We start from the raw sequence: 27,048 nt of genomic DNA, 5'->3' as shown, positions 1-27,048 counted from the left end.
CTCAGTAACATTCTTACCAGTAATAATCCTATAGAGGACGAGGCCATTCTCCCCCTGGTCAGCATCAGTAGCTTGAACCTAAACAAGCACACAAAAAGACAATATATATCATTCGAAGTGTCCATGCCAGAATCAGAATGGTGCCGCATATTTTTTTTGCACCGAGCTCATCTCATTTTTTGTAGACTGCGGTTTATTCCCACATTCAAATGTTTTCCTTTACCTTGCTCCTCAAAAACCTTTACAAAACTGTTGCTATCTGTCTTTTGTGTGGATCCACTAGCAGCAAGCCAGCATCTCGTTGCCACAACAACATAACAAACCCACAGAGCTCGGCATCGGAAAAAAAAAATCTCGCATTCAGTGTCGGCGGCAGGCGTCCAGAAGCAGCGAGAAGCCGAGCGCAGACAGCACGGCTCCCTTGGAGCATACGCTGATAAAAAGTGGAGCACGCTTGAATGGACCATGTCATGAGACTGACTTGTGAATCTCGAAATCTTGTTGGCACAGGATGAGGCCGACTTCATCGCTCACTTGTGCTCCACTGTGGATGTGGCAGAACCCACAGCGGTGCTCACAAAGTGCATATTAAATTGCATTACGACACAGTCAAGCACATTTGCTCAGGTATGCATGTATGCTTATGCGCCCCCACACATACACACCACCACTACTACTACTACTACTCTCTCTCTCTCCCTGTGTGTCCTTCTTTCCTCCCTCGCTAGAAGGTTGAAGAGGGGCCCAACTTCAGTCTCATTAGCTTTATAAAGCAGTGTGCAGAAGAAGAGGAGAAAAAGGAGGCGAGGGGAGGGGTGGCCGGCAGAAAAAAAGAATCTGGGGGGTCAGCTTGGTGAGTGATGAATAGGGTATTACACAGTGGACTGCACCACTTGGGCCTTTAAAGGGGGTGCCTAAACTAGGAAAAGTAAATTGAAGAGCCAGATGTTAGAGGGGTAAAGACATGTTGTCGGTGAGCAGAGAATAGTTGAGCACTATGGTTTAGGATAGTTCAGATCGAGGTAAGGAAGTCTCTTACCAGGGCAAGTAGCAAAAGTGAGATGTTTACACACTGATGCCGTTACCCACGTTTCACCCTTACCCCTCACCGCTGCCCTCCTCCTCCCGAGTATTTCCCTTCTTGTGTCTGGGAAAGGAACACTTTTACGGGGGAAAACAAGTGTGGAGCCAAGGAACAGGTCTGACCTTAGTTACAGGAACTGGTGCTGTTCTATAGAGAAACGTTGGGCTGTGAGTATGTGTTTCTAAAAGTTCTTTTTGTCCTGAAATATCTGTTGTTTTTTTCCCATGGATGTATAAAAATGTTTGTTTGTCGAGACGGTGGACAAATCATGTAGATTGATAGTTTAGTCGTTTGACAGATTGCTGGTTGGCTGAATTTGTCAACAGATGGTTGGAAAAAGACGACGTCTGATTGGCCGCTTGCATCGAATAAAAAAACTGATGCAAAACACGCCACCGACTTTGTACGGTTTGGCGTAGCCATTAAAGGAAAGCATGCGTTTAAGTCACTGACTAATGAAGGGACTCTTGAACAAGCCTCTTGCTCCACTGACCTGTCTCCCAACTATCCTGGCATTTAGTCTAGAAAATAATTTCACATCCCAGTGTGTTTCTGTTAAACTGATAAGCTATGATTTGTCCCCGCTGCATTAAGGATGATGACATTTACAAATGTTGCAATGGTGAAGATGGGGGCGCAGAGAAGAAAGAGGGATAATTGGAGACCTGGGTCGAAGAGGTGGATGCCTTGCATTTTGCAAGGGCCTTTTTAATAAACCAATTTGTTTTGCACTAAGGAAATCTTGTCAAGCGCTGACTATTTTTCTAACCCTGCTTTAAAAGCCACATAATTGCTCCAAGTGCCAAATACTCACCAAATATGCACATTTATGTGCACTTTGATGAATTATTTGTGCATGTGTGCGCTAATGTAGGAAAGATTGATTGTTTAATTACAATTAAAACATACCCTGAAATGAAATTGTTTTTTTTTTAAACTATTTTAACCAGCTCAACGGCAACATGAACACAACTAATCTGGCAACCAACTTGACTTTCCCGTCCACGACAGAAGATACGGTGCTCAATGTGTCAACCACTGGCGTCGCCCCCACCGCACCCCCTTATTCCTTAGACATCCATGACCCAGAATTCACCATTATGGTAGTGCTGGGCTTATCATTGCTGCTGGCCGGTTTGGCGATCTTCTTAGCATTTTGTCGGCGCAGTGAGCAAGACGGGGGTTGCGAGGCGAGCTGTGGCTCTGGAGAAACTCTGAAACATGGAAGAAGCCAATCGAGTGAGCCGCAGCTCAAAGTGTGGAAGAGGCTGGGCTCCTATCGGCGCTCGTACAATCTGTCCTTTAGAAGACCCCCGCATCGGAGGCCGCACGAGCAGAGGAACACACGTGCTTCCAATTCTCCGGGCGCTAGGACTCTGCAGCCGGGGGTCCGCACAGAGCCCCATCTTACTACACCTTGCTTGTATGACTATGTCACTGAGATTTGAATAGACAAAAAAATCCAAAGGACTGACAGCTAAACTCAAATTATATGACATGAGAAAACTATCTGGGTTTTGGATTCCAAATGTGTTAAAAGTTTATCATTTGAAGCAGGTGCTCGTAGTTTTTTTTTAAAGAGACAACAATATACGTGCATTCACTACTCTGTGAGCATTTCATGTATTATTACAGTTTAGTTAACAATAGAAATCTGATTTGCTCAATTTGACAATTAATTGTCAGTTAAGAGTATAATATTGCAAGAGTATTTTTGATCAATGAGGGTGGTTACTTTCCTCAGCTACTTTAAACCAAGGGATATTTTTTTTTCGTGTTAGTGATTGTTCCATCAAACAATAAATTTGATTTTTCCAAGTCTGACTATGGATGTTGTAATGTTTCACCTGGAGGATGCTGGCTCCCTTGGGCACCGTCTCCAGTATGCTGGTCTCGTAGCTATTTTGGAGGAAGATGGGTCTGTTGTCATTAACATCCTGAACCTCAACAAACACAGTGGCTGTGCCTGTCCTCCTGCTGCCTGCTGGACCATTGTCTTTGAATACAGACAGAAGCAGTCAAGAAAAAGTCAGCGTTTGGTAGAAATATACACATAACATGGCATTTTCTATTAACACGCAAATCATTAGTTTCCAGTGAAAATTCCAATAAGGTTACGCCTGAGTACAATGTAAATAAAGACTGATTGAAATCATTTTCCAATTCTTTTTAACCTCGATTCAATAAAATACACTGCTTGATGTCTGAATTTCAATTGAACTATTATGTATATTAAATTTAGAGGTACTATATTGAGGTATGTTTGCTAAATGTTAATTCGGGCACGGGGGGGTTAAACCAAGGGTGTCAGACTCGGGTTGGTTCGCAGGCCGCTTTAACGTCAACTTGATTTCACGTGGGCCGGACCATTTAAGATATAATATTTAGATTTTTTTAAATTATAAATGGATTAAAAGAACTGGATTAAAAGCCCTGAATATTCAGTTTTTTATAGATCTAAAACAATGTTTATTTTAGCTTTTTCTATATCTTTTTAGATTTTACAAAATGATCTTTGAACTAAAAACACAGAAGAAATAGATTTAAAAAATTACAATTATTGATTTAAAAGGGGGAAAATCAGGAAATTTAATATACATCTATACTCTTCATTTTAATTTGATCCTAAAACAGAAAGTCGGCACTCATAATTCACTTTTCCGGGCCACACAAAATGATGCGGCGGGCCAGATTTGGCCCCCGGGCCGCCACTTTGACACATGTGGACAGTTAAACTTTTCAAGCAGCTGCATTCCAAGAACAAGAAAAAAAATGAAGTTTTACAATTTCTTTAGTTTGTTTTTAATAAATTAAAAACATTTTTAAATGCTTATCTGTGAAACAAGCATGCCCCATGCGTTAAAAATCTTTCATAAATATATCAAAACACAACACTGTTTTCTGTTAAGTGGTAGATTTTCTTAACGCGTAAGGGCTTTTTTTGTTTTCTCACATGATGCATTTCAACGTAACCATTTCCTAAACAGGAAACCCTCAGTTCTCTTGTCGAAAAAGACAGTTGAGTAAACACTTGAGATGACTGTAGACGTGCAGGTAGCAGTTTTTAAAAAAAATCATCAAACAAAAAAAGAGGAGCTCTGAAGAAAACAAAAAAAAAGAATAAGATAATATGGGGTGCTGTACCTATGGCTTCAATGACCATTGTGTATGCTGCCTGGGTTTCTCTGTCCAGGCCAACGACGGTCCGAACAATGCCGTCTCTGAAGCCAACGCTGAATTTACCATCCTGATTCCCACCTTCAAACATAAATGCACATCGTGCCACTTAACAAAACATACACGTGGAGGACGGCTACAATATGTATATAATAGCTAAATTGTCAGCACATTGATGCAAATAATATAAAATATTCCTCCACTGTGAGCTCTAACCTGTGATGAAATAACTAAGTTCAGCGTTGAGGCCAGCGTCATCATCTGAGCAGATGAGGCGGGCTACGACGTGGTCTCGGGGGACGCTCTCCTTTAAGGACACGTTGTATACACGAGGGTCGAAGGTGGGCGTCTCGTCATTTACATCCAGAACTGTTCCACAAAGACACACAAATTGGCACAGAGATATCATGCGAAGGCAAATGTTGAAGAAAATTGTTTGTATTTATCATAAAATGTCACATTTCAGGAGGTAGTAGCGTCTCTCTCGGTGAATTCATAATAAATGAAATTTCAAGAGCCAAACCCTTTCCGACAGTGAAAATGTATTCATAAAATGCTTCAATAGTTTCATTTCTATGATATCAGGAGTGTGAAGGGAAATGAAGTGAAATTCTTATTGCAAGATACATTTCGACACTCACCAGTGACGGTGAGCGTTGAAGTTGAAGTGCGAGGAAACTTTCCTGCATCGTAGGCTATAATCCTCAAATGATATTGTCCAATCTGTTCCCGATCGAGGGTTGCAGATGACGCGAGAACGCCAGTAGAAGTGTTCAGGTAAAAGTCCAAACGAGGCATACCCATTTGTAATGCCATTGTAATTAAACCATTCTTATCCTGATCTGGGTCCTCCACTTGAACCTAAATGAAGAAAGGGAATATCAATGTGGCAGGGGACAGCAAAAGGACAAACATGGAATTTATTATTCCTTTTTTTTGCAATTTCCCCTTTTTCTGAAGTTTTCCAATTAAACGCTGTTGTTTAATACTACTCCGAGAACAAAGTTGGATCATAGTGTGATCCAGACTTAATCATCATATTTGCACTCATCATTTACATTTCCCTCAGAACCAACTCCATGAAGAGCTGCATCAAAAATTCAGCCACTAACACAGTCATGTATTATCTTAATATTGCTCCTACATCAGCTAAAACTCTGTATTTGAGCTGTGGTAAAGTTCACCACCACAAAGTAGAACAGTAACTGGAAGTGTGTATAACGCTATATCAACAACATTTGTTTTGACATTATTATACAAGAAGTAACACTACTCCTTTCTGCTTCTCCTTTCTTTTTTTAATGCACTTCAAAACATGGTGTAACAATTTTGGAAGAAAAAAAAATGTCTCAGGTTTTGACATGCTTTTTTTGGGTGCAGAATCCAAAACTGGTCTCCACCATGTTTTTTTTTTTTTTACAACTCAAACAATATTGTGGGTGGGTGTGATATTTTTTTAATGTATTTATTTATTTTAAATCTGATGTACTCCAGATCATACACAGTTGCATTATATTCCATAGTAGTATAGAACAGTGATGGAAGATAATTAAGCTCTAACTGAAAACCCAATAAAGAAATAACATTTATCCCTAAATGGTACCTTAAACACCGACGAACCAATTGGGAGTCCCTCAGGTACTTCAGCCATAAATGGGAGGTTGACAAAGGCTGGGTCGTTGTCATTGAGATCTAACAGGTTGACAAACACTGTTGCGCTTGCTGATGCACGCAGGGGAGGTCGACCACCTACAGAGGACGCCAGAGAAACATAAACGCGTTGGCTTGTCAAGGAAATTTATCATGCACAATAAAACGTTTCACACTCAGCATAAAACTTAAGGACTGGGGCTCGAAAATAGACACTAATCACCCAGAACTGAGCCCTCGTCTCAGGGTGCCGTAAAGTCACCGATGCTTGCTTTACATCACATGTGTCAAAGTGGCGGCCCGGGGGCCAAATCTGGCCCGCCGGATCATTTTGTGTGGCCCGGGAAAGTAAATCATGAGGGCCGACTTTCTGTTTTAGGATCAAATTAAAATGAAGAGTATAGATGTATATTAAATTTCCTGATTTTCCCCCTTTTAAATCAATTGTAATTTTTTAATCATTTTTTTTCTGTTTTTAGTTCAAAAATCATTTTGTAAAATCGAAAAATATATATTAAAAAAAGCTAAAATAAACATGTTTTAGATATATAAAAAACTGAATATTCATGGCTTTTAATCCATTTATAATAAAAAAAATCTAAATATTAGTATAGTATAGATGTATATTAAATTTCCTGATTTCCCCCCTTTTAAATCAATAATTGTAATTTTTAATCATTTTTTCTGTGTTTTTAGTTCAAAAATCATTTTGTAAAATCTAAAAATATATTAAAAAAAAGCTAAAATAAACATTGTTTTAGATCTATAAAAAACGGAATATTCAGGGCTTTAAATCCAGTTCTTTTAATCCATTTATAATAAAAAAAAATCTAAATATTTTATCTAAAATGGTCCGGCCTACATGAGATCTGGTCACCATGAATGTGGCCCACCAACCAAACTGGGTTTGACACCCCTGCTTTACATGGACGTCAAGACGTGAGTACTCACGGTCAACGGCAGATATGACGATGGTCCTCATGAGCATGGTGACCCTCGGGTCCGAGCTTTCTCGGTCCAGTGTGACCCCACTGGTGCGGATTTTCCCAGAGTTGCCGTTTATGGTGTAGAATGGGTTTTCAGTGCTGATGCTGTACACCACTGTCCCATTCTGCCCGTTGTCAGGGTCCAACGCCAGCACCTGGACGGACGGGAGAATGACATCGATATTCTATTTTTGATCAGCTTTGACTTCACTTATTGCCGTTCTAATAAAAGTGTGCTTAACAAGTAAAACTGACAGTTGACCGTAGGACTGAAATGATAAAATGCATCAAGTGCACCCCCCCACCTCACCTTCGGAGTCACCCACCAGCGCACACCGACTGGCGAGTGCTCCCTCGCAGCAATTGGTAATAAGAAAAATGGAGATGTCTCTTTAGGAGATGAATGCATTTAGCCCGGCTTAAGCATTCGCTGGGTTTTAAAGAGCTGATCAATTATTTAATGCGCTGACTAAAAATGCCAGAAAATGCTTAATTGGTCATTAGAGGAACAAAGGTTTTTCAGGTATTTAATTATTAAGGCGACGTAGTAAGAAGGCAAAGTCGAGGCCTATTGATAAGCAACTGAAAACAAAAAGGTGAGGAAGTCAAAATTAGTTAAAATACTAGTTAATTGATGGCCACACATTGGAAGAGATTGAGCTGAAAATTGAACCATATTTGCTGGCTCCCTATTAAGAGGTGAAATTATTGACTTATTATTTATATGTTCTTAGCATTTAAAGTGGCTTATTGGGTGTGGAGATGATTTGGGCAATTTCTAGGAGTGCTTTTTCCAACTCATTAAAAAAGGGTAATATTTGCTCAAAATAAATAAAACATTTAATCATAGATAATGGTCCTTTTTCTACCGTGAAAGCAGAAGATGACTGTAAAATGGTCATTTGGGTAATAATTAATTTGTTTTGGGGGCCCCAGAAGACATTTAGCAATTTTACATGTATACAAACAACTTTCACTTCATTATTGGTTTGATTGAATTAATCTTTTTGTATGCATTAATAGAAAAGGGTTTAATTTTCACAATCTATTGCATGCTGCCTCTATCAGAATAAAGTCCCATTTCCATGAGACCTTTTGAAAAAAAATTGTAACTCAAAAGAGCAAAGTTAGATGAGCAATTTTTTTTTTGGGGGGGGGGGGGGGGGGGATTTTTAAAAAAAGAAGTAGTTTTATCTTAACTTATATGCCTTCAAACCCAGAACTGTGAGGCCAACACACTATCCACTCATCCACCGGGCCCCGTAAAAATGATAACTGGATTTTATTTTATTATTATTTTTAAATTGTTGTTTTTTTTCATTTCAAGGCCATATCGCAAAGCCTTAGGCCACAGATAACCAAAGTCGGAAAGCAAACCTTTTTAAAAGTCAATATTTGCATTGTTCTTTCCTAGTCCTCCATTGGTCTCTTTTTAAGATGGGCTCTCATTCTCCTGCCTCGCAGCTGAATAATTTGCAACGTGTATGACTGCAGGCTACATTTTAATTAGCAATCGGACTCCCTTAATTACACTCAGCGACGACTCTTTAATTAATGAATGATCAGGGCTTAATTTCCAACAGCACGGAGCCAAAGACACCAGCAGGACAATGAGAGAGTTTAGGGGCAATATTCACGCGTTTACTTTGCGATGACCTACACCACGAGGGCAATTTGTCCGTGTACGCTCGCGGAGCTGAAACTAGCTAGCGAGTACGTGTAATATAGTTTTCCATGTATTGTTTGATTGAATGTTCTTTAATCCAAGTTACAAACCAAACGCCAAGAACTGAACTTGCATTCTGTTGGATGGCCAATAAACAAGGCTTCCAGTGTGGTCAAAATGGGCGTGGCACACTCACCGTGACGACGTCCGTGTTGATTGGGCTCATCTCCACCACGTTGGCATGGTATGGTTCATCTTGCCACTGGGGCGGATTGTCATTAATGTCCAATATGGTAATATTCACCTATGCAAAAGTGGGGAAATAGAAATTGAAAAGTAGGTCGCCGCAGTCAATGAAATGCATCCACTTTAAGACACCATGGTGCAATTTATTGACATTTTAATTAGAAGAAAAGTTTTATAATTATAAGATAAGCATATGGTGACATTTTGCAGCAGTAGTTACCATAGTCAGAATAGAGGGGAAAATAAATGCGACAAAGAATAGTAGAGTTCAGAGACATCCTTAATATTAAAAAATAAAATAAAACGGTTCTCAAAAGCCATCGGCCTAAGACTGAAGGGTCAGTTTATCTTTTAGTGACACAACGATTCAAAAGCACGGAGCCAAAATTAGAAAAAGAAATAAAGGGAACAAAATATTAGTGTCTGTAATTGCTACAAAAAGTGGATCAAGCAAGGTCTTGAGTAAAATATTTCAATGTGACGTTTGGGAAACTGCTTTGGAAGCGATCATGTGTTTGTGCGCAATTACCGTGGCAATGCCAGTCTTCTGTTGCGGGCCCACTCCTCCATCAACAGCTCTGACGATGAGGATGTATTCCAACTTCAGTTCTCGGTCCAGCAAGGCTGTAGTGGTGATTTCTCCTGAGCCACAAATGAAAGATGTTACCAAATTTAACAAGCGTGTTAAGATTCACTTTGGAGATATAAAAATGATCCTGTTTTTTAGAATATAGACCCACATGCAAACATACCCGAGCGAGAGTTCAGACGAAACTGGGAGGAACCTTCTAGAGAGTAGATGAGCGAGTCCTGACCAAACTCCCGAGAGGCATCCAAATCGGTGGCTTTGACAACCAGCACTGTAGCTCCTGTGGAGACATTGGATTAGATTGGATAACTTTATTTATCCCGTATTCGAGAAATGGCTTGAAGTGACAGTCAAGTATGAAGACCTTTAACCAGATGTTATAATGAATAGCAAATGAGCAAAATATGTTTTCTTATGCATTCACAGGTTATTGTTTGTCGCAAACATCCAATATGAATATTATTGCTGAATTTTCATCACATCTGTCAATATTTCATTCATGAATATAATTACCAAGTATTATAAATATGTACTTTGGTTGTTCGCCAAGTACGCAAGTGTGACCCTTGGGCGAAAACCTGGAAATGTATATGCAGCGTTAACCCGAGTGGGAAGGAATTACAAGCAATATGACCGCACTGGCACTTCGTTGACCAATCTTATTATTTATTTATATTTATATATATTTATATATTTACTTATTAGTTATTTTATCACTTATTTTGGTCTTTTGCTGGGAAAACGCACCTTATGGAGAAGCACTACCAATTTCGTCATACGCAGCTCGGGTAGGATGACGATTAGGCTTTTGTCGAGTCATTGATGATGATAAAGCCAATGTCCGATTATTATTTTAAAAACTATAACCTTGTTCTTCTGCTGGCCAACAGGCACCATGTCAGCTGGTGTGACGACCAATAGTAAAAGTCTCTGAATAATAATGTGAAATATTGAATGGATACTAGAGAGAAGGTTTCCTCCACAACTCCATTGTTTTAGAACCGATGGGCTCTTGGATTGGTAATCCATCATCTTGTTTGGCACGTGTGATAACTGGCACAGGCCTGATCAATAAACACAATGAGGTCCGGCCACTGAACACTGCCTTGCAACAAGAACCAATGGGTCATTTGCTCAAACCCAGGCACTTCGGCCATAGTCCTCAATCTAAACATTGGCCGAGGATAGTCAGCAATACGGTTCCTCAAATAATCTTGGAGACAAAAAGTGTCCAGAGCCGAAGCAGGATCTCAAGAAAAAAAGAAAGAAAGAGAGCAACAGAGCAAGAGAAAGGGGGCAGGCAAATATCTCATTTCCCTCTAGCAAGTGGAAGCTAATCTAATGTCTGGGATAAAAGACTTCTCTGACTGCATGCATGAAAATGAATATAGCAGCCAGTGATTTAGCTTTGAATAGTCAATAGCCAGCATTTGGACTATTTGAACGCACACAATCTAAACAAATGATACGGTATGGGCTTGAAGACAATTGAAAGAAAAAAATAAAGAAAAAAAGCAAAACCTAAAGCACAAGACGGAGGCAACGATATAATTTATTTATGTATGGTTTTGTATATTGCATAGACCAGTAAAGCACTTAACAGGAAGTACGTATTAGTAAAAGGTTCACTCACCTGCATTTATGTTTTCTGGAATCTTGACAATGTAAGACGGCTTGCTGAACTTTGGGGGGTTGTCATTTTCATCCTGGAAGCGATATAAACATAAACAGCTGCTCAGTGAAGGGAACAATCATAATACTGGACATGTTGAAAAACAAGATGTCAACATTGAAAATTTAAGACCTTGTTATCTTTCCCTTGGGGGCAAACTATTAGCGTTTCCAGAATTAAAAATATTTGTGATGCACAAAAAAGGCCACTTTCACTTAGAAGCTAGATCATTTTGTACATCCCTCGTGTGTAATCTACAAGGCTATAAATATGTACACCAAATTATGAAATTACACAATGGCAGTGGAAATCCTAAAAATAGTCCCATCAGAAAGACTCACAAAATCTGAAAATAAATGTGAGAATTATGAATCTCTATAGTTATTTTGGATCAGCACCATCCTTTAAATTTACTTCTGCTTTTCCATATCTACGAGCCTCCCACTCATGGTATTTCACTCTTTTTTTGTCACAACTACATTTCTTATGGTTATCACTAATGAGGCTTTCCACTTTGTGAGAGGCAAACACTTCAGAAACTGTGAAAGACAGTTTTTTTACAGTCTCCATGTTACATTGCTTTGTGTGTGATGCTGTCATTAAGTGATTAAACACTGAGATGAGTCACAACACTGGAGAAGACGGAGGATGGAAAGAGTAATCGAGTAACACATTGGGGGAATGAAAAATTATGATCATATTTCCCTGTCAGTTTTCATATCGCAGTAAAAAAACAGCAATTTTCCCATCACAGAATCTACATACCAACAGGCTATCACCATGGACGCCTAATCCGCCTCCATAGATTGTCTTCATATAAAACATTGACACAATTATACTGTGAAAAATGAACAGTTGGCTTTTTCAAGGATTATTTCAGATTTTAGACTCTGGAAGTTTTTGAAACTTTTTTTTTTACTTTCCCCTCTGACCTCGTTATGACTTTTGTTTCTTATATTGAGTATGTAGGTTTATTCATATGCTCTTTTTAGTTTCAAGATTTCCCCCTTGACCATCAAAAGGCCAAAAGGTTCATGTCTCTGTTGTAATGTGCATGTGCAAATGTGGTGGAGACCCAGGACACCCTCAGGACTCCTAAGATCCCTCTGAACACTGTTACCACTGTTTCATATAAAAATAAAAGACATTTATAAAAAGACTAGCCACAGTTTCAAAATATCCAGCGTTAACCACTATTTTGATCGAATTAAACAACACACAGACCAAACATGACCCAAAACAGCCCCAGTGTATATTCAGGAATGACAATTTGACTATTTTTTTCATTTCTCTTTGTTGAATATTAGTATCTCTGTGATGGTATACTCACAATAACCTCCACTGTGACAATGACAGTATTGTTAAGCGCCGGATTTCCTCCATCTCTGGCCATCACTTTCAGATGAATCCTTCCATTTGGGACCTTTTCGTAGTCCAGAGGCTTGGTTACACTGATCACTGATGATGGAAAGAGAAAGTAAAGATCTCTTCATTGATGAAAACCTTCAGCAAGATGTTTTAGAATAACAACATGATTATGATCTCTTTAGCAACATTAGATGAGAATTCACATATTTTTATATCAATGGACTAAGGCATAGTCATCGCCGTTAAGTCAGCTGTCCCAAATTGTGTTTAAACTTGACCTATATTGACAAAGACAAGCACACCTGCATAGCCTTCCACCATGATGATACTGAAGTAATCAGGGAAAGCGGACGCTGAAATGATGGTGTATGTGATGAAGTTGTTGGGAGGAGAATCCTCATCGGCAGCCTGCGGGCAACAGAATGTGCAAAAGAAATCTATAGTTTCGAGTGGAAAAAAAGTGTTTCAAAATAAAAACAGTGCCAACATGTTTTGTCAACATTTAAGCTGATTCCGGCTAGTAGTAGCCAGGGTATTAGAACGCCAACTCATCTTAAGAGCGGCCAAATGAAAGGTTTCCAAGCCTGATACACAACAACGACAGTGATAACACTCCCTCATTAATTTGGTTTTGGCTGAATTTAAAGATGATTCATTCAGCTGCTTTTATATATACCGGACCTTACCAATGTCCCTTTGATTTAAAGCCATTCAAACAAGGATGACTACAGGCAACAAAACCCAAACAACAACAAAATCTATTGCCTATCGTAACATATCAGCTACTTCAGTATACTACTGGTAGTTTGCCTAACAACCCATTTAAGTGAAACAGGGTGATATGTCGTGAGCAAGCCAAGGTCTGATTCAGGGCAAATTGCTGACTCGGGTTTGGCGACATGCGGCTTCCCGTTTCCTTCCGGGCTTCTTATTAATAACCGAAGCATTTGAGGTTCGCTGGGACTAATCAAATAGAGTGAGGCAGCCGTTGAACCAAGTAATCGTCTGATGTCCTGCTGTGTAAAACACAAGCCGCCGCTGTGAACTGTGGAATGGAAAGCCAACGCTGGACCCACCACTACGGGCCATGTAATAGGCTTTTTCTTAAGGGCACAATCAAAGGAAGTGCTGAGCCATTAGTTACCATTGTGCCTGTGCACCTCCGGCTTTTGTGTGGCATTGATGAACAGCCAACACACCAGGTCAGTCTGTTCTTCTTGGATAGAGTGTGCACAAATACACATCTGTAATGTTGGGGTTATTTTGGGTACTATTATAAATGTGCTTGAAATATTAATGATTATATGTGAAATATTAATCATTATAAGCAGACAAACGCTCAGTATAACTGTTACTGAAGGACACTTCCCCCTGCAGCTGGCTCCGAGGACGTTTAATTGTTTTGCCCTGATCCGAGGACTATTGACTTGACAGCTCACCCAGTCCCGGGTTCCGAGGACTGTTGATCTGGGTTCGCAATGAAGATCTGTGAAGGACTCTTAAATTGCTTTGACTTGGATTCCGGAGCAGATGGCGATAATTGAATCGACTTCCGAAAATACTCGCATATTGTTTTAAAATAGTGTTGCTCGTTTCACTTAATATGGAATTGTTTGCTTGATGGAGGCTTGCTTGTTTAAATTCTTATGCAGTTGTTTTTGGTTCTCGACCTTAATTGTTGTTTTGAAGACCTGATATGCAATTGTTGTTGCAGTTGTTATTTGACCTTAATTGTGTTATTCGGTTAGACGCTTATACAATTATTTTGAATAAGATAACCTTAATTGTTTTTGATTCTAATGCAACTAAATGGACGGAAGAGGATGTCTTTCTTTAGAATGATCCGTGACAGGGACGAGTCAGGATGGATTCTCACTTGCAAGTTAACGCTGGATTTTGTGCTCTGATGTCCTTCCTTTTATTAAAGTATATCTATTAATGAACCTGTCACCAGGGAACATCTATGTATTCAATTGAATTTAACCTACTGATCTTAATTCCAAATCTCCATCCTTCATATTAGTTTTTTTAACCACTCACCCGGACTCTGGCAACAGGCTGGACAGCCTGCTCGTTCTCTCTTAAAGAGCCTACGTACACCTCCTTCTGGAAGAGTGGTGGGTTGTCGTTTACGTCTAGCACGTTGACGCGGATTCTCCCGGTGGTCTCCTCTCCTCCCCCGTCCCTCGCCAGCACAGTCAGTGTAAATCGACGCATCAATTCATAATCCAAACTGGCTCGCAGAATTACCCAGCCTGTCTCAGCATCTAAGGAAAATCTGCAAGACAGCACAATTTTTGTTGCTACAAGATTGCAGTTTCTACAATGATTTGAAAGAGGGGGAATTAAATTGTTTGTTCAGACTCTGATGGTTGCACCGGTGAAGTGTGGAGTACATTAATGAGTGAAGGAACATAAACTGATTGCTGAGATTACTTTGGGAAAGTCACCAAGTATGCCCCGAGCAAAATCAGAAGCTCCAAAATTTCAATTTGTCTGTATTTTAATTTGTGTAATATTAAACATTTTAGATGAGCAGAAATATTCTCCCCGCCTCCTCTCGTTTAGATACCCGTGTTTTTTTTTGCTATAGCAGGATTAAAGCTAAAATCTTATGATACTGTGTAATGTATATTTAGATGAATCTTACTGGTCTGGATCATCGCTGAAGAAGTACCGCACAATACCAAATGTGCCAAGGTCTCCATCTGTGGCCTGCGTGATAAAAATAAAGAAGCAAAATTCAAGAATTGTGATTGTCAAAATGTAATTCATTTTCATTAATGAATAGATGAAATAGAAACACAAACTACTCTTGGTATATGCAGTTCGGACTTGGTTCATAACTAGATACTTTTTGGACAACATGACAAATTTGAATAAACAATGTCCCTGCACAAACTATGTGGCTATTTTGACTTTAAAACTCCCCAAAAAGGTGGTTAACTGAACATTTGGCAGACATGTTTTTGCCCTATTAGTAAAGCTATTTGTGTGAGGGTTAGGGTTAGGATAATGAATAAAAGTGTAATAGTTTCAAAAATCCTGCAGACTGTGATGATCCTTGATGAGCTAAGGTTAAAAAAAAGACAATCCAAGAATGAACAATACACCGAAATCATTTTCCGTTCGGGAGGTAATTTAAAGGCTCCAAATCTCATTGTTTCTTCCCAAGTCACCAGACTAACTGAAGCGTATAATTTCACAGAGCTTCCTCCACATCATCCCGGATGGTAAATCAATGTTTCTTTATTAACGTCCAAATCCCTTTGTTGTCGAATGCACTGAAGCACATGCTCCTAACTTGCAAGGAGGGACACCAAATACATAAGAAGTCTTTAAAACTCCAGTCAGGTACTTTTATTAACCTCTGAGCCTTCATCTGCTATTTCTTGCAGAGCTCATCCTTCCACATAACTCAACTCACCCTCTTCCTCTCTATTTGGGAGATACTACTCACCTTTCCTTCTCCCACTCCTTTATTTTCCCCCATTCCTTCTGTCTTTACCCCCCTCTCACCGCATAAATGCCCCCCCTGCCCCCTTCTCACATTCTACCCATGCACTCCCTCTACCTATCTGCTATGCACACTGTTTCCCCTTGATGCTTCAGTCTCTCCTTTGCTCACTCTCTCTCAGGTGAGTGACAGGCCCATAAGTGCTGCAATGATAGCAGTGGGGGTGTTAGCGTGACAGCTATCGAGGATGCGACAGAAGCTCCTCTGGGGAGCTATAGTGCCCCTCTTGCCTCAGCGACAGAAAAGGAGAGAGCGAGCGAGGGGTTCGAGGTTAAAAAGTAAAGGCGATAGCCATCTTTTCTTTCCCCCCTATCAGTCATTAACGCCCATTCTCTGAACAACCATCATGACAGTGTGGACAAGTCACTTTGCCAACTGCAAGCCAAAGACTTTCAACTTGGGATGCATAAGAGCCCACTTTTGGGGGCGGTAAAGATCATTTTGTGCAGGATCTTAACTTATGCATTATTCATCATTTGAGTTCTTTGAAAAATGATTCCAAAAAATAAGTGGTGAATTAACACCAATGGTTTATAATAATAATTTCAGCTACACTGTGAAAAGATGTTCTTAGTTAGCTTGATTAATTGAGCTTTCCATTCAAAACTTAAAAAGGCCAGTGACATTGGTTGGATTGGAATTTAAAATTAGACCAATCTTTTTATTGTAATAAATAGATGGCTTTTTTTACATTTATGAGTAAATTAAAACCTGATGAATGAGCAGTGAATATCCTTTAGCTTTATGTCTGTTCATATACAGTAGACTATACATATTAGTTTCTTTTAAACAAAATACTAGAGTTCTGTTTAACTACCGAAACACCAATGAAAAAAAAATCTTGCAAGATTGTAACATGAATAAGAAATGAAACTAATAAAATGATAAATACCTATTCTTCATTTTGGCAAAAATATTTTATATTGTATATAATATTGAAAAGACCACCATTAAAACCAAAAAACAAAGCTTACTACACCGAAAATTTGGTCAAGTTAAGATTTTTTCCTCTACATGGTAATGTCATTAAAAAAATCAACTATTTAACAATAAAACAAAAATAAACAAAACCATTTTTAAGTATAGTTGAAAATAGCTTGGCCATTTATTATTTAGTTAAGTTATTCAATTTAGGAAAATGCAAATGTTTCGGTGATTTGACAAGTGCACTGTCAATGCAAAACGGCTAAAATATCCACTGCACTAAAGCATTACAGTCAGCATTCTTTTCAAAAAAGTTGTTGAGGAGTTAATGCACAAAAAGTCAGTGAGCTGCTGATTGCCAATATAAACTCTAAAAACCCCCACAGGGCCTCAGGCACTAACTACAAAAGAGAAATTAGTTTTCAGTTGACCAGCTTGGTTAAATGATGTGTTTCTTTCCATCAGAGAGTGGAGGCCAGCAGGCAAACACACTTATAGTATGTGTGCATGTCTCTTGATACATAAGAACCTGTGCACGCCTGATAATGGCGGCATTAGGTGTGATATACATATAGTACATACATCTTTTGTAGTTTTGAAAGCACTGAAAAAAAAACCCACTAACAGGACCATAAAAACAACGGAAGTTGCGTCATAAACGATACAGCATCCATAGACCACTAAATTAGGTGATTTGTGGAGTAAAAAAACTTTTTTTCATTATGTTGACATCAAATTAACATTGTTTTAGATGACAAACTAAACTCTAGATTTTGATTGACGCTGTCACACAGGCATTATTGTCTGCAATGTGTAAATTACATTACATTTCGCAGTACTGTATCGTTTCTTTGCTTGCATTTACAGTGGCAATTGGAAATTGTCCACTTTTAGGTTTAGCTGGCTATAATTATTCTAAGCACATATGAAGTGGGAAAAAATAGTCTTTAAATCAAAAGTAAAGAAAGGCAGTAAAAAAAAAAGGTGGGGGACTGTTTTGGACGCACAAACTGGAGATCCAGCTTGAGCTGCCAGTGAAAAGGCTTAAAGCAGCTGGCAGCTTGCTGTTGCTGAAAGGCCTTCATCCTCCCCCTCTCTTTCTGCGTCTGTCCTCAATGATGAAGGAATGAGATTAGAGAGTTGTGACTACACTGAAGACGCACGCGGAATAAAAAGGACAAAGTGGTAGCTGCAGGATCGCTGAATGATGAGGGAGCACAACCGACGTCAAGAGATGACACCGGCACAATAGACATGTTTAACATACAGCCATAACTGGGACAGGGGTGTTCTTTGAAAGGTAACATGTCATGTGATTAAACAGCATGTCATTCAATTTATTTCAGCGGTATTGCCTGTGTGTGTATGGGTGAGGCCTTGTCACAACTTGTAACAGATAAGCTTTTTTTCCCCTTTTTCTTTTAACCCTGGAAAGTGATCTTTACACAGACTTTTTCCAATTTATTTAAATATACGTGTCACTGCCAGAATAAATTTTATTACTTTTCATGTAGCACAGGGGTCGGGAACCTTTTTGAAAGAGAGAGCCATAAACAATTCCTATTTACAAATATTATTCCTTGAGAGCCATAATCACAATTTAAAAGTCAAAACACATGAAAATGTGCAATTTTTTTCAGTCACTTTACAATTTTCAAAGTACAAAAAGTCTCTTAATTATTTTGACAACATTGTTAAGCTGTTGCTAATCAATGAATGTCAATGAGTTCAATGAGTATCAATGAGAGAATGAATGCAGAAGACTAATGATAAAAAAAAAAATCAATGCCATAGTACCGACGTGACGTTCCTATTGGTGCGTTCGGGACTCTTTTCTCTCATCACCGGTTTCCATATTTTAGCTCAGAGCCATATGCACCCATCAAAAGAGCCACATGTGGCTCCCGAGCCATAGGTTCCCTACCCCTGATGTAGCATATCGGGACCTGGGTCCACCAAACAACCAAGAGACTGACCAACCTACTGACCCACCAGCCCACTTTAATGACAAACCAACCAAAAGACTGACCAATCTAAAAACTATTATGTCAAACCAAATAAGGGACCAATCTTACCCCCGAAATAGCCAAAAGTCAACAGCCGTAAAGCAGTCCCCTAGTTAGAAAGCCCCATGAAGATTGAAGAAGCCATCCCTTAAACAAATTGCAAAATTATTATTTCCCAACATTAAAGCTCCTAATGGCCCAAGAGTAAAAAGAAAAAAAAAAGAAACAAAGAGATGAAGTGAGAGAGGAATGTACACAGACCGAAGAGTAAATCACAATAAATATTTATACAGATAAGTAACACCGCAAAGCATAAATATTAAACAGTTCTGTTTGTGTGTGCGTGAACTTGTGTGTTTGGCATAAGTGTCCATGGGGATGCAAGAGTGGGCACTACAAAATACATCAGCTACCTCTGTACATCAGCTCTGATCAGATGAGCAATGAATATTAACCTAAACCGAGCCTTTCAGCAACATTATCAGATTGCTTATTGGGCACTTTTGAGAAGAGCTGGCAACAACATGCACAATTCTAATTAGCATAGTTATAAAGCATTGTATAAACATTAGCCAAGCCAGACAGTCCAGACTATACCCTTTTCGAACTTCTTTCTCTAGAGCACTGGGGCAATTCTCAGCTACAGAAATGCACATATCTCCTGACAATAATTCAACACGTTCATTCTGATGTCAAACGCCCATGTGAAATAGCATAGAACATATTGTATGGCTCTCTTAACCACCAAAATGTATATAATTTACGGAGTATACCCAAGGTAAATTCTCAAAAATCAACAATCCTTCATTTTTTAACCAATTTATGCCAGTCTATGCTGAATGACTACAGTTATAGACAAATTCAGACCTGTGAATGTTGTTAAAAACAAGCCACATAACACATTTGTTGATCTGTGATTTTTAGCATGTTTAGAAATAGAGGGAAATCTAAATATGCCTGGTAAAATATCAAAAGAAAATGAAAATATATAAAACCTTGCAAAACAAAGTTGTTTCAAGTCATTACGCCTTGCCTTTTTAAGTGAGAGGCCATTCAGTTTGGCAACAAGTCATTGTATATAGATATTATATGTCTGGACATGCAGCACATTAAAATGAGTCATTATTGTTGTTTTGTAATAAAAATCCTTTGGCATCTTTTTCTTGCACCTACCAGCCATTTGACGCCTTTGCGTCTCTCAACACATTTAGACAAAATAAGCCATGGAGGACAATGAATGAGACACAACAAAGTTATATGGTGTATAGTGACAATACACCAGGGATGTCCAAAATAAGGCCTCGTAGCCATTTGCTGTTCATTTTTGTTGGCCCACGGAATATACCAATGGTAGTTATCATATTGTTTCATGCTTTCTACTCAATCTTTGTATGTACAACAGCTTGCTTGCCATAGATGTGGTTTATATTTGTATTTTGCTTGAGAAATAAAAGTGAGTAGAGTTGAAAATACTACAATTCCCAAATTTTCATCTTGATGTAGTCTAGTAGCTCAAACTCTTAAATGGAAACAAATGCGTGAAACCGCATACATAACTTCTGCCTTCTGTCGGTTTTACCTACCGATCACCACAAAGACATGAGAGGGTGACAGTCACTTGTTAAATAAGACGGCGGCATGAATATAAACTGCCTGGCGCATTCATTGCATCACAACAGTTGTAACTCACTGTCTAAATTACTAATGAACTAAATTATGACAGAGACTCGCTGGTAAACAAATCTGTGCAAACACATTACTGGACAAACACACACCCTCTATAATAGATTGTAATCATGTGGGCTAACTAATAGAGCAAAGCCTACAATGACACTCTCTCATTTTAGCCATGTGTTGACTTTGAGGGAGTTGAAGGAGATCGCGTGCTGCCTCGTTGTGTGTGCGTGTCTGAGTTTATTTCCATTTCCATCTCTTAGTGAAGAGTTTGCCTTGAGTGGGCAACATCTGTTTATTGTGTAGATTGTGTCTTCCGTGTCATGAATGTGTATTTGGGTGGGTCAGAAAATGAACATCCTCATCTGGTGGTGAATATGTCTCCATCGAAATGCCTATGAAGACCTCACCGTGAGACCCCGTCTTTTTCACTTTAAACCCTGCTCATTCTATAATCAGTAGCCCACATTCTCAGGTAGGCCACACAAGGCCAATATCAGTTAGACTTATCGGGTATTGCGTTGCCCTGCAATCTCCATTTCATGAGCACAAGTCTATAAACACTATTGATTTTCACACTGAGTTTTGCACTTGAATTAAATGAAATGTAGGTGTGGCTTGTTGTGGTGACTGGCAATGAATAATAATACAGTCTGCTGTTGTTGTTTTCCACCCCCAATTCTACTTTCATGATATAAATCCCCTTTTTGGAGTGGATTTTGAATTTATATCACTGATTATAATATTCTGAAATATTGTGTGATATACTTTTTTTTAAACACTGATGCCTCGATAGCTAGCGAATGGAGCTCTAATACTGATTCCCCGATAAGGATGTGGTTTATATCACATCGTACATTTGGGATACGCGATAAGCCATACAAATCATGGTAGTTAAAAACATGACTTCCCGTGGTTTAGCCATGCTGAGGAAAGAATATGAATTTAGTCTCGTAGCTAGGCTCCTACTAATCTGAAAGAAAACTGATAAAGGAAATGGCGACTTGTACGAATGGCAACAGATGGATACAAAGGTTTACTACCTAGTTGGTATGTGATCTTCATTAAGATTTGGCATTCAGTATTGACCAAGCTGTGTGCTCTGTTAATACTCACCAGGATTCGAAGGAGTGAGGTCCCAGTAGGTGTATTTTCAGGGAGGCTGATATTGTAGAGAGATTTGCTGAAGATGGGTCTGTTATCGTTCTCATTGATAAGGTCGATATAAATGCGGGCGAATCCCACATGATCGGACATGGACTCATTGGCGTAGAGCTGGAAAGAGAGTCAAACTAATCATTAACTATTCATAGGACACTCATTATGTATACATAAATACTATGACATTTAAAAAAATAAATCGGCTTTGGGGTGTTCTTGGAGCGAGGCGGGATGTCATATCAAAGTGATGACCAAAAATTCAATCTTCACATATGTGGACACCAGGACTTTGTTATTTAATTTTTCAATTACCAAAATAGTTACATGCCTTATATAGAGTTATAATGTTGAAAATTAGTTTGAATACCAAGCAGAGGAATGTATCTAGTTACCACATTTACACTGATCTTGAATAAAAGGTGAAATGTCTTTATACTTACAGAAAAACTGTATCTGCGGATGCGCTCGTAGTCTAGAGGCATCGCAACCCTCATCCTGATGTCGGCACGCCCTTGTACAGACGTAGGGGAGATGGTAAAGTATTCTGAATTGTTCCCTGTCAGGAACACTTGGAACATGCTGTTCACCCCCTGCCACAGGAAGTACAAGAGAGAAAAATGGATTGAAGTGTAAAAGAGGACAGAAATTGATATAGTCAGTGAACACAGGCAATAAAATCATTGCTTATTATTATTATAATTATAGTAATTGGTTAAAAAAATCTTCTGACAACAAGGTTTAGTTTTCAAGAGTAGTTAAAAAAATGAAGCCATTATTATCTTTCAACCAGTTGCATCTTATTTGTTGCTTTTTGCTTGTTCGGCAAGTTTTCAAGGATATTTAATTTGGAGAATCTCCATAGAAAATGTTCACTTATTATTTCTATATTTGGACACAAATCAAAGTGTAGGATTGTGTTTGTTTTAGTACATTTTAGAACAGTTTAAGAGTAGAAAAAGATGCTGTGATGGCTGATGACAACCGTGACTATCAACCTAAATACAGAAACGCACATTGGGGATTTAGTTATGGCTCACAAAATGCTTCTGACTCTTTAGTAAGAAAACAACTATTGAGGTGGCTCAAGTGTTGGCACTGCACAACTAGTATTCACTGCTGTGGAAATATTTCCTTTTCGAGCAGACCTAAAATTCCAAATAACCTCTAAAAAGAGCAGCTAATGCCTTAGTCTGTCTTTGAAACATTGATAATCCCTCAAGTAGAAGAGCATGAATATACATCAAGTGTTAGGGTCAAAATGACTGCATGAGATGTCAGTAGATGCCTTGAGCCAAGAAAGTATCCTCTGTCGTCTTAAAAAAAGCTGCTGGGCAGCCGGTTGCATCACCTTCATGGCAGACAGAGGAAGATTGTTGCTCTGGTCACTTGATATTTTGCTGGCAGCTCAAATAGCCCCCTTGTTTTTGTTTTTATCCGTGTGATAACCATTGTGGCTGATGGCTCCTATTTAAAAGACCATCCAATATGCAGGGATGTCACCTCAAACTGCCCATAAAAATAATTGCTCGTCCATTTACTTCAGCCTTTAGAAGCCCCTGATAAAAGTACCCTGTCAGTAGTGACATCCACAAAGTTTGTTGACAGGTTCCAGCAAAATAAAAATAAATAAATAAAAAAGTTTTACAGACGCCAGCCGAGCAGAAGAACGGAGGGAGGAACCAACGACCAGAAAAAGCACCAGAGAGGGGGTAACTACCACTTGTGTCATAGTCTTAAAAAAATAAAACATCTGCGTATAATTCCCTTGACTACAGGAATTGAAAGATTCCAACGTAGGTGTAGCAGAGTGTGAATGAGTTTTCCCATCATTTACGGACATGTGCGCTTTAGCAGATCCAGACAGCAAATCAAAACAAAAAGAAATTACCTCAAAAACATGCTCTTGCATCAGAAACTAATGCATCAAAGGCATGGATGTCTGAGCTTTTCATTCTTCCGTATTGATCTGGTCTGGATGGTTTTGTTGAAATACTAACAAATCTTTGCCATATTGGACTATGTTCATTGTCCTTCCCTATAGTATGTACACAAGAATGATTGGCCTGAAAATTCATTCATTCATGGCTATCATTACTAGTGTTGCACGGACACTAATACTAATATTGAATATAATCTTGAGAGAAAAAATATATATCTTTTTAAAAATACATGTAGTGGGATCACCTGATACGACACAACCGAGTGTCGGTCGGTCTTGGCGGCCAAAAAAATATTCCGGTGCAACACTCGTGTTTACAAGTCGACGCTTTTTGAAACTTTTTCTGACCTAATTTCACGGCCTTTGTTCTCTTTGCCATCTCTCCCCGCCATCCCCGTTGACTTGTAGCTTTCTGACAAATTCCACCCTGCCTGCTTCTGTGCCTATATCAATCAGAGTTGACTAGCTTTCTGCTTATCTGTACCCTGGGTGATTGATTTTCCTCGTTAGGCATAATTTGATGCCCTGTCCCATCTATTCCAGAGCAAATTAAATTGTGTCCAAGTCCAATGTGCGGGTTTCGGGTTCGTGCGCAGCCTTTGAGAAAGAGAGAGACGGAGTGAAGGAAAGCTTAAGGGGAACTGAGCGTGCATGTGTTTTGATTGACTGATTAGAAGATAAAGCTAACAGTAAAGTGGCAGGGACACTAGATGTGCTGTTTAAGAATGTCTGAGTGATTGCTATTGGAGGGCAGCAGAATCAAGTCAACATTGTGGTGGGCTGCAATGATAATGATCAACCCACCTCATCCTTGTCTTCGGCTTGGATGAAGAGGGGCAGAGCAAATCCCACCTGGGCGAGCTCAGTGATGCGGACACGGTACTCTGAACTGTTGAACTTTGGGGCATTGTCATTCTTGTCAATAAGCAGGATGGTGAAGGTGGTCCTAACCGTGGCGTCTGATGGACTGCGATCTTCCTTCAGCTCGGTGGCCTTTAGGTGGCCACCAATGAAGCAGCCATTGTAAAGAGAGCCATAACGAAAGGAATACAAAAAGACAATACGTCACAGTAAATGTAATTTCTAATGGAATCTGTCAGCACACAATCGAGACAGGCATTTACAGCTTTTCATTTATCGAATCATAAAAAAAAAATATATATATATAAACTCAGGAGCCTCAGAGGGCTCAAAGTGAGGCCAAAGGACGACCCCCACATGGAGACCAGTACACTCCCAGACACAATGAGATTTAAGAGAAAATAGTCCAATTGAGAAGACCTAATTACACAATCTCTCTCTCTGGCTGTCTGAGTATTGGAGCTTTTACAATGAAAAAGGGAGGGGGGTGGAGAAAGATAGAAATGGATTTGGTCTTTCTATGGTTTGATTGATAGAGATCAGCTACACGCGCTAGAGCATACCGCTAGCACCCAGATAATAAAGATTGTGTACTCATAATCATTCCAATGTATATTTGCCTTCATAATCTTAGCATTATCTAGCCTGAAGTGAAAAAATTAGTTGTATTACCCTGTTTTCTAAAAAAAAAAAATCAATAGCACCATAAGCATAGTTTTGGGGGATTCTATATCTTATAAACACTTTTTTGGGTGAAAGGTTTTTAGTACTTTCACTTTTGCTGATTTTCTGCTATATGATTATGGATTTCTATCTATTAATTTAAAAAGATGAACTGCAAATGGTATACATTTGAAATTATCACCTTTTGAATTAAACCAGAAAAAGTGTGAGAGAGAGAACTTTTACATTAAATGAATATATATATATATATATATATATATATATATATATATATATATATATATATATGCAAATCTTAAAATATTTAAGCCCTCTCGTTTTGAAGCTCAAGTACAAAGGATTTGACTCAAAATAACATTGAACTTTACACTTCAACATTGCAGTCACATGATGGCTAAAGCACTTTGATTGTATATCTTCGACATCCATTTCATAAACTCTCTTGGACGCTGAAAACTACTCTGCGCAAAATAGCGGCTGAAAAGAAATTATGGAAAATAGCAAAGAAAACAAGAGGTTGGAAGTTGAGGAGATAGTGGGTGTGCAAAGGCAAGTGTGATACACTTAAGGCTCAGGGTGGGGACAGATGAATTGAGATACAGCATCTACTTCAAAAAAGGAGGACAAAGAAGAGAGGGAGGGAGCAACATAAGAGCCCTTCACATTGGCGAGGGCATTAAATCCTATCCCTTTATCTTGTGCTACTTCTGCAAACCCTCCCTGGACAGACTGCAGGCTGTTTACCGTTCGCAAACCTGCAAAAGGGACATTATCAAAAGGATCAAATCACAAATGCCTGGGCACATTATGGGGTTGACAATTGTGCAGTAGCACATTATCCATCAGTCTACATGTGGGAGATGAACTTTTGACCTTGCGAGTGAATATTTAGACTTCCAGAATTCTAACAAAGTCACTGGAAAGTACATAGTCGGAGATCTGTTGATCTCTAAAATGACAAAAATCATGTATTGTCATAATTTCTTCCATCTTCACTAACGTCAATTTTAGTAATATTCTAATTGTACTTCATTCAGGATGAGTCACCTGATTCCGATCGTGTGGAAATTATGCGATCGCTTCCTGATCTCGTAATAGGTTCGGGGACATCCCAAATTGTAGCTGGTATTTAAATGTTCGGAAGGTTTCCGAACAAAGCACATACGCCTGAATTTTGCCACGTTATTCCCATACTACATGGACTCCATGACTCCTCATTTATCAACTCACCTTGACAGTCAGAGTGAAGCCTGCTGAGTAGAGTGGGTTTTCTCTGTCCAGCTGACCATTCACTGTCAGGGCCCCGCTGATGTAGTCCAGGGAAAAAACACTGTTGGTGTTCCCTGGTTGGAGGAACGTAAGGATGGAGATTGAGAGAGAAAAAGAAAGTCAGAGAGGCAAACGGGACTGGCGTGGTCCTTAATTCAACAAAACCCCTGGGATTCTGCACGGAGTCTCTGGAAGGGAAAGGTGGTGGATTTCTCTTTCATGCAATATGGATGTAGTTTCTACTGCTCTGCCTTTCTTCGCCTCACCTTAGGCTGACCCAGCACTTCTAACCTGTTCACACTGCATACCCTTGTTTCGACGCTCACTCTCCAAGCCCCTTTCTTTACTGCACTTTCTTTGCCAGATTTATTTTATACCAGGGAAATGCACCCGATTTATTGCCTAGTGCAGGTTCACCAAAATCCTTGATGTTTGACCATCATTCTAACTTTGTTACTGGTAGGTTCATTAATAGATATAAGAAAGACATCGGGGCACATAATCCAGCGTGATCTTGCAAGAGAATCAATCCTGACTCGTCCTCGTCACAGATCATTCTAAAGAAACCAATCCTC

General features: G+C 39.2%; 1 protein-coding gene across 2 annotated transcripts in view; it reads right to left on the bottom strand.

The window, feature by feature from the left end:
* The window catches only part of cdh23 (cadherin-related 23), a 102,639-nt gene that overhangs the window by 27,840 nt on the left and 47,751 nt on the right, over window positions 1–27,048 (bottom strand). For both annotated transcript variants that reach the window (XM_077612592.1, XM_077612591.1), the window contains exons 10-28: window positions 26,435–26,547; window positions 24,464–24,652; window positions 22,161–22,310; window positions 21,676–21,834; window positions 15,089–15,153; window positions 14,479–14,716; window positions 12,741–12,846; window positions 12,401–12,528; window positions 11,032–11,104; window positions 9,562–9,678; window positions 9,339–9,451; window positions 8,760–8,867; window positions 6,863–7,052; window positions 5,865–6,010; window positions 4,903–5,122; window positions 4,478–4,630; window positions 4,229–4,342; window positions 2,932–3,080; window positions 18–78 (exon numbers count right to left, since the gene is read on the bottom strand). In XM_077612592.1, coding sequence (XP_077468718.1) covers window positions 18–78; window positions 2,932–3,080; window positions 4,229–4,342; window positions 4,478–4,630; window positions 4,903–5,122; window positions 5,865–6,010; window positions 6,863–7,052; window positions 8,760–8,867; window positions 9,339–9,451; window positions 9,562–9,678; window positions 11,032–11,104; window positions 12,401–12,528; window positions 12,741–12,846; window positions 14,479–14,716; window positions 15,089–15,153; window positions 21,676–21,834; window positions 22,161–22,310; window positions 24,464–24,652; window positions 26,435–26,547 — 2,592 coding nt within the window. The remainder of the gene's footprint in view (window positions 1–17; window positions 79–2,931; window positions 3,081–4,228; window positions 4,343–4,477; window positions 4,631–4,902; window positions 5,123–5,864; window positions 6,011–6,862; window positions 7,053–8,759; window positions 8,868–9,338; window positions 9,452–9,561; window positions 9,679–11,031; window positions 11,105–12,400; window positions 12,529–12,740; window positions 12,847–14,478; window positions 14,717–15,088; window positions 15,154–21,675; window positions 21,835–22,160; window positions 22,311–24,463; window positions 24,653–26,434; window positions 26,548–27,048) is intronic.

This window comes from Stigmatopora argus, chromosome 11 (genome assembly GCF_051989625.1).
Source record: "Stigmatopora argus isolate UIUO_Sarg chromosome 11, RoL_Sarg_1.0, whole genome shotgun sequence".
NCBI lineage: Eukaryota > Metazoa > Chordata > Actinopteri > Syngnathiformes > Syngnathidae > Stigmatopora > Stigmatopora argus.
The sequence above is the reverse complement of the archived record's forward strand: the minus strand, read 5'-3'. Positions and strand labels throughout refer to the sequence as shown.